The sequence below is a fragment of the Salvelinus namaycush genome, chromosome 30 (genome assembly GCF_016432855.1).
Source record: "Salvelinus namaycush isolate Seneca chromosome 30, SaNama_1.0, whole genome shotgun sequence".
NCBI lineage: Eukaryota > Metazoa > Chordata > Actinopteri > Salmoniformes > Salmonidae > Salvelinus > Salvelinus namaycush.
In genome coordinates this window covers 23,349,367-23,361,934 of record NC_052336.1, presented here as the reverse complement: position 1 = coordinate 23,361,934, position 12,568 = coordinate 23,349,367, and the positions used below count along the sequence as shown (strand labels likewise).

Sequence of the window (12,568 nt, the reverse complement as noted above, 5' to 3'; positions counted from 1 at the left end):
TTTTAATGCAAACCATGGTAACCATATACACATTTTGTCTCAGATGGACTTAAAAACATAGTATCCAAAGTTGTATTTGGTTTGTGCGTAAAGGCGCGTAAAAGGGCTTTTTGGGAACGCACCAAAAGGCGAAGTGCAATAGAACGCTTTACTTGAGATAGGCTGACTGATATATCATGATGGTGCTGAGGACAACATGAGTTGTGGAAGAGAACTGGAAAGGATTGTCTGTACATATGTACAGTATTCAATGGGCCTAACATGAAATATTCTACAGAGAATTATTCAACATGTTTCCAAGACAATGTTGAAGAATGTGAGTTTTTTCTTTCTTTCTTTTTAACTTAGGGTGATAAGTAGACGAAATGCAGGTGGTTGCATACCATTTTACAGTAGTACATAATGCATAGCAATTCGATAACTTGACCGTTCTCTTGGCGTAACTTTACTTTCAGTTCAGTATTAGGCTACATTTCTAATCTACTCTTAATCATTCGCTCGCTCTATTGAAAAGAGTGTGCCAATGGCATAAACAAAGGCTACAATACATGAGACGAATTTAAATGTTTTTTTAGGGATCGTGAAGTAAAATGTGAAGATGTCAATGATGCCCATTGTGTGTGTGTGTGTGTGTGTGTGTGTGTGTGTGTGGCTGCGAGTTTCTACGAGTGAGTGACCAGTACAACATTTCAACTTCAAGATTATCGTCACGAAATGCAATTTTTTTTAAATAATAGGATTTAGCTTGAACATGTTTCTGCTCATTCCTTGTATACAATGCCAGATAGAAATTCGACATATCCCTCATTCTGTTGGCAGGTATGTGATTCATTCAGGCCATTCTGTTTACAGGTTAGGCCAAACGTGCATGTCATTACACAATAATTTTCCCGCTAAAACAAAAGTTGAAGCGCGTGGTCATAACGTTAGAGTTAGTTTCCATGTTTAGCAGTGTGGCACATTTAGGCCTATATTTAGCTTTGCAGGGATGAGGCTATCTACAACTCTTCTCTTCAATTTACGATCAGATATGGATTCCTTGAAAAGTTGGAATTATAATGACTTTTAATGATTATTTAAACGTAACTTTATAAATCTTCAAGTAAACCAGAAGTATAGAAGAAATAGGCCAAAAAGGGATTGTTGTTACTGATGTTTGTTCTGTTGTTAGGAGTTTGTAAACTACAACAGTTTTTAATGTTTTTTATTATTACTATTATTAATAATAACAATAACGATGTAGATTCATCAAATAAAAAAATGAACATATATTTTTTAATTACCCTTTATTTTAAAACTAAGCCTGCGAGCGTTGCTTGGTAGGCTTCTGTGGGACTTTTGTTTGTTTTTCTAGCCTAGGCCTACTCCTTATCCTTAATATTGCAATAAGTGCACTCATTCTCTCGACAAGTATCTTACAGTAAATTACCCTTTGGTACATGTGTGTGTGTCTCTCTCTGTATGTGTGTGTGTGTGTGTGTGTGTGTGTGTGTGTGTGTGTGTGTGTGTGTGTGTGTGTGTGTGTGTGTGTGTGTGTGTGTGTGTGTGTGTGTATGTGGGACAGAAGTCAGAAATGGAAAGAGTGAGAGAGGGAGAGAGATGGGGAAAGGGCACATATTTAAGCGTCTCGCCCTTTTTTGCTCGTTCACATGTAACATAATCAGCACCTGTGTTTGTAACTGTGACAATGATTCGAGTGACCATGGTTATTGTAGAGGAAAATGCATTTATTTTTCCGTTCAGATACTGTTTTCTACTGTGCAATTATCAAGGTAAAGTGTATGCACAACAATAATGGGTCTGTTCATTAAGTCAACTTTCGATAACTTTTAGGCTATTCAAATGAAGATGGTTTTATGCTCGCACATTCTTGTTCATAATAGGCTACAGAAGAAAAAAATCGGACAGCTAAAATGATTGTTTCTTTAACGCCCACGCATGTCACAGACAGCAAGTTCTTTGCAGACCTTACGTAGTAACACACTTTATAGACAAAAAACAAGCAAACAAAACTGTCTGTTTCATTTGCAATTTGTTTAATTAAAGTTTGGCAATTTCCATATACGTCATATGCTAAGTTAAAAGTGTGATACTTTTCTTGGTATATATTTGTGATATTTATTTGATAACTTTCAACTCCATTTTGTTACTCAGAGCTTGGAGCAACTTCCCCCATAACGCCTCCGTTACTCCAAACACCTAGTTTGGATCTTTCTAACTATCGTTAGACCTCCCTTTTCCTTTTGGGAGAAGAAGACAGAGACTTGTCAAAAATTGCAGGATCAAATTAGTGTTAGAGAAGAATCAGAACCCCACCTGGACTTTTCATATGATTTAGGGAAGTGTAGCCTGTCGCATGTTGCCTCTAATGCCAAGTTTTGTTGATGACTATAAATCCTTTAGGCCTAGTCATTTTTATTTGGTAAAATCAACATTTTCTTTGGTTAAATCTGTTACTATTGTAATTTTTACTCGTATTAAAGTGTTGCCTAAAAGTGGTGCTATTTTATTCCATAACAATCAAACTTATTTTTTCGTTTCAGTCAACTCGATTTTAATTTGATGGATTAGGACTTCCGTGGTGCTTTGGAATAGACTATCCCCCAAATATCATTCATTCAAAGTGACTTCTGAGTCCGTCTAATGTACTGTGCTGTATCTACTCGGTGCATACATTTTTTTGGGGAGGCACAGTGTGTGTCCACTGTTCGCATCACTTTTTGCGTTTCCATCCATACATACCTTACATACCTGGGCTTTTCCATTATCATATGAGCCCGTTGATTATTTTTGTTTAAAAAACACTGAAATTAGCTTACATTTTCTTGTGTTTATGCACTTTTTTAAATAATCAATCTATCAATCAATCAAGCAAAATGTTAATGTATTTGTTAAACCCTTTTTACATCAGCAGATGTCACAAAGTGCTTCTACAGAACCCAGCCTAAAATCCCAAAGAGCAAGCAATGCAACTACATTGGTCAAATAACAAAGATGTTATTGTTAATTCATTTTTCATTCCAAACGTTGCACTACATTTGGTAAATATATCTAGCCCACATTGGATATTGGGACTTTCAGTGGGACTACGATATGTTCATCGACCAAACTAACTTATTTGACCAATGTTCCCTATAAGGTCAGGACAACGTTACCAAAATATACCCGTATGATTATTTACTACATTCACCGCACCAACCGTGTTGTAGGACCACTCGAGTTTACGCAGCCGAGCAAGTGGCAAGTAATTAGCTAGGGCGGTATTTGGAGCATCCGCTTTGATGCACACAGAGCGAGGTGGACCATCACTTGCACAAACTCACCAGAGGCTTACATAAAGCCATTATAACCTGCGGTTTGAGATAACATCTTTTACGAATAAAGGTTAATAATTGCCGCTACTGTGACCATAGCTCCCCCGGGAATATTTGCAATAGACTCCGGTGTTGGCGACGCAGTCAGCTGCGACGCACCAGGGTCGGCTAGGTCATAAGATAGCAGCGCTGCGGGACCCATGGAGGCGCGCATCACACAGTTGCCAAACCTGCTCTCTGTCCGGGGGTCGAGGATGGGCTTGCAGCAGCCATGTGTATACTTGTCTTCCTGCTAAAAGGGATATTTGGGAAAACTGGAGGACTGGAGTATTAATGGATAAGAATGGGGTTTGTAAATAGTGCTCTGAGCCCGTGCACCATCAGGCATTTTATGGTGATCACATTGGCGAGGAGAGTGCGCTCACCTGATCCATTCAGCTTCACAGCACACTTGTTCCTAGTAGACTGTATAAAATGCGCAAGGAAGGGATTGGCTATAGCCTCCTAGAATAAGAGGGGAAGTATTTGGTAGCTATAAAGGAAACAAGAGGCTTCTGGCATATGAAATTATAATGTGTGGAAAGAGGACTTAAGCCTATTGGTATTTCTGAGATCAGTAATATAACTATATGGATTTGTGTTTATTTATTAAGTACTAGCTCCCCCTTCCCAATGCATCCAGGCTGCATACTCCTCAGGTGAAGTGAACGTTGTCAAACTCAGGAACCTACCTTTTTTTCTTTGGAAGAAGATAAGGTGAATGTCAGCAACAATTTTCCATATTCAGAGGTCAAATATGAAATAAAATATGAAATAATTTTTGTCACAATTTATTCCAAAAATTGCGTTTTCACATAGCGGCTATTAGCATAATAGGCCAACTCCAATTTAGGGCAGAGTTATCATCCAAAGCAACTCAAAAGTCAAACTCATCTCAACAAGACATAACCTGCACTTTGACTCTGAAAACACAGAGATGGAATGTTATAGGTAGTGGATGCAGGTATTTTATTCTGTCTCCCTGTGTCCTCCCTCTTCCATAGCTGGGTGTGTTGTGCGAGCTTGCAGGGCTGAGAGGGCAAGTGCTGACCAGTCCTCTTTCTCTGTCTGTTACTAGGTCACCAAGCCTCCCCCTCCAACCCTCCCGGCCGCTAGCCACCAGGGAGAGGGTAATTTAAGCCCTCCATGATGTACCCTATTCATCACTGTCCCAGAGACCCGCTTCAAAATTAAAGTCTGATCTACAAAGTTAAGCCAAAATGAGATAAAAATTGGCAGAGGTCAAAGAGGGTTGGACGAGTCAGAATACAAGGTGGTGTTTTGCTGTGCTTGATTTATGTTTTTGAGGGGAATGGTGAGAAATGAATGCATTAACCCATTGGATCAGGTAGGCCTGTGTCACAGTCAGACCTGACACTGGTGTTGTTTCAGCAGTTCAGTTGTTGATCCGGTCTGCAATAAAGGAAATAGACCTAGGTACCTCTCAAATGAGGTGGAGAGCAGTGTTGCCTAGTATACAATGATGTTGTGTCACTATTATTCTACGTATGATCTAATTGTATTCAAGCACATCTATTGAGTTGAATGACACAGCAGATAATGCATTGCCTTTTCTCAGCGTAATGTTCCGCTGACACTTTCATGGATTGTTTTTTGAGTTAGGGTCAATTTCATTCCAATTCAGTCAATTCAGGAAGTGAACTGACATTCGGATTCCAATTCCATTTTTCCTTAACGTGTTTCAATGACAAAGATTTGTAATTGGAACTTTCAGTTTATTCCAGATTGAACTGAATTGGAATAGAATTGACCCCAGCCCATTAATCACTTTAATGTCTAGGCTAACTTCTAATTCATTTTCACAGGATGAATATATTGCAGCTTGTTAGTATGTGTTTAAATAAATATGATTGTTTGTTTCCTGTGTGAAAATCAAACATAAGAAGTAAAACTATATACAGTTTACTGAGTTGTGGGTTTTGGATGAGCCATGTGACATGGAGTACTGCTGTGAGTCAATCCTTCCTTATGGTGAGTAAAGACAGAGAGAGAGAGAGAGAGAGAGAGAGTGATAGAGGGAGGGAGGGATGGAGTGAGAAACAGACAGAGGGAGAGGTAGGGAGTGCAATAGGTAGAAAGGAAGACAGGGAGGGAGGGAGGGATAAAGATAAGGGGAGAGAGAGAAAGAGGAGTGTGTGTGTGTGTGTGTGTGTGTGTGTGTGTGTGTGTGTGTGTGTGTGTGTGTGTGTGTGTGTGTGTGTGTGTGTGTGTGTGTGTGTGTGTGTGTGTGTGTGTGTGTGTGTGCGTGCGTGCGTGTGTGCATGCAGTGTGTCTATGCATGCTTCTATGTGCTGCAGTGTGTGCATGTGCCTGTGTGCTTTGGTACAGTATGTCTGGGTCGATGTGTGTAGGTCCTGATCCTAGGCGGTGTATGGTAAACAGGAACGCTTTCTGTGGCAGGAGGAATTTCCCCCAGCAGCCCCCTGTATCAGTAATAGTGCCGGTAATGAGCTGCAGCTGTCAGTGTGGTTTCCTCTTCTCGTCTGTGATTCATGTTCCAGCTCTGCAACTGGAACAAATGTTTACCCCGATGAGAACCAGACAAACAGGGAACCAAGCACAAATTAAAAAAAGAGAAATGCTGGCCCTTTTTGTTTTGTTTTCTTAATGTAAGCCACCCCTGATGTGCACACCTTATGGTAAACCCACTTAGAACAGGTAAGGATGCAAAATAACAGATGCTCTTCTCCAGCATTTAGGAAGTGACCTCATTTCTCATGTCTCTGCATTTTAGAGTGAAATAGGGTTGACCACTGAATTATCATGTCCTGTCACTAACCCTACGGTAGCCTCGTTTTGTACTTTGTTATGTGCTGTTATATCCATTTCTCTGATAATGCAACAGATAGAGACACGACATATACATGTTAACGATGTTAGACTGCTGGAATAAGGCGTTGAGCTGCATGCTAAGGAGGTACAGCAGCAGGTAGCCTAGCGGTTGATAGCGTTGGACCAGTAATCCAAAGGTTGCTGTTTCGAATCCCTGTGCCGACGAGGTGGAAAAACATGTCAGTGTGCCCTTGCGCAAGGAACTTAACCCTAATTGCTCCTGTAAGTCACTCTGGATAGGAGCGTCTGTTAAAATGTAAAAAATGAAGAAGAGATGAGATCACCTAGTTAAAGCCCACACTATCAGTCTGCGGTGACGTCACCCGCAGGGAACTGAATCACAGGCCTAGCCAGACGTGGTCAAGTCATTAGGAGGGTCTTCCTACAGTAAAGTACAGTACAGGCTCTGCTCTCACTGTAGTGTGTGGACTCTGCTAGGCATTGACTTACAGCAATAGTGACATACTACAGTTTGGCTTTAAACAGACTCCTACTGTATAAGGGGGGCAGGTAGCCTAGCGGCCAGTAACCGATAGGTTGCTGGATCAAATCCCCGAGCTGACAAGGTAAAAATCTGTCGTTCTGCCCCTGAACAAGGCAGTTAACCCACTGTTACCCAGAAGGCCGTCATTGTATATAAGAATTTGTTCTTAACTGCTTTGTCTGGTTAAATAAATAAACAAAAATAAGAACATGATGGACATGTTCGTACACACTTTGTTGTCTGTAGCAACAGTATATTTAGGAAAGCACAAGCAAGACACATACAAACAGTCAAAATAGAGGTGGAAGAGCTGGGTAGCGTACTTGTGCGGTACTTGCATGATCATTGAGTAGTTAAAACGCAGATAGTTTTTTGGCCCAAAACTCAAGTAGGGAGTTACATTCTTTTTTCAAGAATTCTGGCTAGTGGCTAGGATATGGCAGCAACTATAAAGATTAGCATACATTATCACACAAAACACTGATTGTTTTTGCTCCAATGCAATGTGTAGGGACTGCATCCAGCTCGCGCAACTGCAATATCTGTTACAACAGACAGAGAAGGTTGTATAGCTTTCAATTCTTAGAACGTTCCCTGAATGTTACTAAAGTTTTCTTGTGGTTTTTATGGGAAGTTTTCTTAACGTTCTTAGAACAATTTGAGAACATGACTTGAAATAGAACCATGAGGAATCCCTGTGCTTCATTTTAGCCGGATTCTGCCAGAACAGGATCTGGCACCTCTCCATTTTGGACAGTTGTTTCCGGAACCTATTTGGCCGGGTCCGGTACCTCTCGTGGCATGACATTTTTTCTCTAACTTTTTGCAATGTAAAAATTATAATAAAAGCGATCCATGTTCATTCGAGTTGCCTCTTCGTTAACCTCTACGGGATCGGTGCCCCCCCCCCCCCATCCCCCCCACGGGACGGTTGAGCTAACATAAGCTAATGTGATTAGCATGAGGTTGTAAGTAACAGAAAAACCAAACAGTACATAGACATATCTGATATGGGCAGAAAGCTTAAAATCTTGTTAATCTAACTGCACTGTCTAATTTACAGTAGCTATTACAGTGAAATAATACCATGCTATTGTCTGAGGAGAGTGCACAATGTATTAATAAACCAATTAAAATGTATTAATAAACCAATTAGGCACATTTTGGCAGTCTTGATACAACATTTTGAACATATATGCAATGGTTCATTGGATCAGTCTAAAATGTTGCACATACACTGCTGCCATCCAGTGGCCAAAATCAAATTGCACATGGACTGGAAAAATACATTATGGCCTTTCTCTTGCATTTCAAAGATGATGGTATAAAATAAAATAAAAAAATCTTTGTTTTATCTTTTACCAGATCTAATGTGTTATATTCTCCTATATTCATTTCACATTTCCACAAAGTTCAAAATGTTTCCTTTCAAATTGTATAAAAAAATGCATATCCTTGCTTCAGGTTATGAGCTACAGGTAGTTAGATTTGGGTATGTCATTTTAGGTGAAAATTGAAAAAAAAGGGTCGGATCCTTTAGAGGTTTCTCCTGCCCCCACAAAAAAACATATTGTGAAAAAGTATATTTTCAGCCTGGGCCTAATATTCTAAGAGTTGATTTGGGTTGGGCCGGGTTGTGGTTTGCGCAACACAGTAACCTATGTTTGAGACCAACACGTGGCCGTGGCTGTGTGAGAAGTGCACCAGTATCTCTCACATAACTAGAATGAGATTCACTTTCCATGATCCCTCTCTGCTCTGATAGGCATGAACCTGCAACTGTCATCTATCCAGCGTTGCACTTCATCATGTATTTCCTTATAGAATCATAGCTGCGCGAAGGGTTCTGAAGGAACTGCATCACCCATGATAAATTGAAATACATTTGCCAAAGTTATAGAGCTACTGCTGTCTGTTCAGAAATAAGTGAAATAATTCAGAATAGCCTACTACCTCATGAGAAGGCCTATCATTTAGCCACAGAGTATCAATAGCTTCTTTTAAAAAATTGCCTAGCTGTGGTTTGTAGTCCAATAACAAGGAATAACCTACATCTGGCACAAATCTGTCAGTGAAAAAACAGCACGCATACAAAACAGGTCTTTCTCAATATTTCAAATACAATCGAGGGTAAACACAAGCCGGAAAGCAAATGGCTCCTGCTATGCTGTAGGCTACCAAAATATTTGATCTACTTCCAAGTATTGTTTTACAGAAGAGAGAGAGAGACAGGCTTTTGGAACGAGCACATTGGCCATCACCAGCCAGTGAGCTGCGCATCATTGGGGGAGTCAGTGAAACTGGAAACCATTTTTAGGACTTTCATTTCCACCTCATACTTTAGCCTACAATATGTGTCTCCACACACCTCGGCCTAGCCTATTGATGGATTCAAGACAAGTTTGTTTTTATTGATCTCAGATTCTCAGTTTGTCAGTGTAAAAGTAACCTGTGCGGTAAAAAAAAAAGAAGTGAGTTATTAAAAAAGATTCTGGCAAAGTCTCCAGTCATGTAAAATGATGTAGAATTGCATTTTCCCGGACCCGAGGCTACTAAAATGTAAAAGTGCCTCTAATCTACTGCTCGATGCCATTACGCAAATGTGATGATTTGCATGCAATGCTTTATTATAAAGGTGATGTTTTTTCTCATTCGTTCCGGTACCTCCGAACTCTCATGCTCACTTTTTGTTCCCGATTTACAAATGAAGCTCTGAGGAAACCGGTACGAAACGTTATGCTGAAGTATTCAAATTCCCACAGATGTGAACTTGGTTTCTTAATGTTCTCTGAACTATTTGAGAACGTTCCCAATGTCAAACAAGTTGGAGAACGTTCCAAGAACATTAACAACATTTACATTAAATGTGACAATTTTTTTTACTTTTAGGAAACGTTCCATTAAAGTAATGAAATACCAAGAAAATAACATCGTTTTTTTACAAGTTCCCTAAATGTCCCAAAGCCAAGCAAATATCCTGAACCATTCCCAGAAAGTTGTGCAAAGGTTGTATGCAAAATAACCACAGGACAACTACGCTCTCACAAATCTCTAAGGAACATATGGTTCTCAGAACGTTATGTGCTAGCAAGGCAGTGACATTTCTATGCAAGCCATTGTTCAAATGGTGAAGATAGCTTAATCAGATCAGGCTTTTGTGTTTGTGTGTGTGGGGGTTTCATTTGTGATTTATTCATAGCAGTCACTTTCCCCTCCATCTCAGATCCACTTCCATGTGTTTCCCCCTCAGAGCCTGTGGAACTGTGACTCAGAAGACGATGATGTGCCATGTCGTGCTATATATCCTCCCTGTTGCATTAATCATGCTTTTTAATTAGTGCGGCCCAGCTTTATTAATTACGACTGATGTCTCGCTGATACAGCCTCCCTCAATCGCCCCGCCCTCCTCATTTCACACACAAACTCAAGTCATCTAGACCTTAACCCCGCCTCAGACTACACTGAGATGTCTCAAGAAAGGAGCTAGAGACACAAAGAGAGAGAAAGAACAGAGAACAGAGAGAGGGAGGGAGAGAGAGAACAGAGCGAGAGAACAGAGAACAGAGAGAGAACAGAGAACAAAGAGAGAACAGAGAACAGAGATGGAACAGAGAGAGAAAGAACAGAGAACAGCGAGAGGGAGGGAGAGAGAGAACAGAGCCAGAGAACAGAGAACAGAGAGAGAACAGAGAACAAAGAGAGAACAGAGAACAGAGATGGGACAGAGAGAGAGAACAGAGAACAGCGAGAGGGAGGGAGAGAGAGAACAGAGCCAGAGAACAGAGAACAGAGAGAGAACAGAGAACAAAGAGAGAACAGAGAACAGATATGGGACAGAGAGAGAGAGAACAGAGAACAGAGAGAGGGAGGGAGAGAGAGAGGACAGAGAACAGAGAGAGAACAGAGAACAGAGAGAGAACAGAGAGAGGGAGGGAGAGAGAGAGAACAGAGAGAGAACAGAGAACAGAGAGAGAACAGAGAACAGAGAGAGGGAGGGAGAGAGAGAGAGGACAGAGAACAGAGAACAGAGAGAGAACAGAGAACAGAGAACAGAGGGAGGGCGAGAGAGAACAGAGAACAGAGAGAGAGAGAACAGAGAGAGAGAGAGAGACAGAAGGGAGGGAGAGAGAGAGAACAGAGAACAGAGAGAGAACAGAGAACAGAGAACAGAGGGAGGGCGGGAGAGAGAGAGAACAGAGAGAGAGAGGGATAGAAAAGAACATAGATTTAGGAAATTACTGGCCCTGAGGTAGGGAAAGACACATCATTAAAGGGAAATCAGGTGAGGAAGAATGAGGGAGAAGTGAGAGAAGGAAGGAGGGCCATAAAGAGAAAAAGAGAGCAGAAAAAAAGAAGAGTGGTTTGAGAGAGCGAGAGAGAGAGCATGAAGCAGCCACACACATCCCTTTCATGTTGGCCTCAGAACAAGCCGCCTGCCTGTGGGATGAGCCAGTCCAATTGTGAGACGCTTTCTCAGACTTAAGGCTGCGGATACAAATCAGGAGATTCGCTCCCGTCACGTCAGCCGTGCGAGAGCCACTTCACCGCACCGGTGTTTATCTTGCGCTGACATTCTCTGCGCCTTTATTCCCTCACCACTCCTGAGTAGGATCTTTCTCGCTAAATAGACAGTGAGATAGATGAACTTAATGGCCGAGAGGAGGAGGGGGAGAACAACCCATCTCCCACTGTGACATCCTCGAGATCCTCCACCGTTATGAGGGGAACGATATGACCGGGGCCATTTGATTTCATACCTGTACCCAACCCCCATTTAGCCACAGTGGGGAGTGGAGGGAGGAGGGAGGGAGGGGAGCAGGAAAACCTCAGCCCCTCCTATCCTGTCCTTCCTCACCCCTGAAGACTGGAGGCAGACCCATCTGAAGGAAGACTCGGTCCGTGTAGGACACGTCAATGTTAACGCTGTGCAGAGGAATCTGCCTGTGGATCAACCTCCCATCACATAGCATCATGGTGACCCCATGCAGACTTAAACAAACTGTCGCAGTTGTGTGTGTGTGTGTGTGTGTTTATGTGCGTGTGTGTGTCAGCTGTGCGTGTGTCAGCTGTGTGTGTGTGAGGGTAAGCGTGTGCCCCTAGGCTTCCGCGGTCTCCTTTACAAGCCACTGATTAGCCGCCCCTCGGCACAGGAGGGACACTATCCAAGCTGACACTGTGTACTGGGCTCTATATACTTTCTGCCTGTCTGAATTACCGTTGCTACACACAGGCCTACACATCCAAAGGAATCTGTTTTAGCCCATTTTACCAAAAGCAGTAAGAGCATAAGAAAGCATCATGGCGGAGGTCAGATGTTTAAATGATTCCCATCCTAGCCCCAGGATATGTTTGGTTTTTGTTCTTTTCTCAATGTTTATCTCACACCTCAAGCAACGTTGTTCCATTTCAGTTTTTATTGTGATTATCGTGAAAATGGGTTGCGTCGTCACTGACCGGCAGCAGCACCTACAGAAAGGGTCAGACGTTCAGCATCTGTAGGTGTAGATGTTTTCGGAAGGGTTTCCTGTTGAAATACCATCTCCCAGTGAGAGGATCAAGTGCTCAGCTTCAGTCTCAGAGCTGACTCGCTCCAACTCCTCTTTTGTGGCTAAATGGGATTTGGGAAGTGCTATTCCTTTAGCTGTCTACGGATGACCACAGATGCCCTGACCCAAGCCAGCGACTCACAGCTAAATCCACACTTTCAATGGTGGGATCATCATCATTATTCTGCCAGTGGACAGGTGCATGTGAGCGCAGTTCTGATGACCACCATCTCCGAAGGGGAAGCACAGGGGTCATAGGTCAAATGTGCATGCCGGGGATTACTGAGCAGGCTGGGGTCCAGAACAAAGACCCCACGCAGAGAAGGGGTGTG

At 42.0% G+C, this 12,568-nt stretch overlaps 1 protein-coding gene across 1 annotated transcript in view; it reads right to left on the bottom strand.

The window, feature by feature from the left end:
- Positions 1 to 11,663, bottom strand: part of LOC120025063 (teashirt homolog 3-like) — a 48,758-nt gene extending 37,095 nt beyond the window's left edge. The window contains exon 1 of the mRNA XM_038969499.1: positions 11,546 to 11,663. Within this exon, the coding sequence (XP_038825427.1) occupies positions 11,546 to 11,663 (118 nt within the window). The remainder of the gene's footprint in view (positions 1 to 11,545) is intronic.
- Between the last annotated feature and the right edge of the window lie 905 nt (positions 11,664 to 12,568).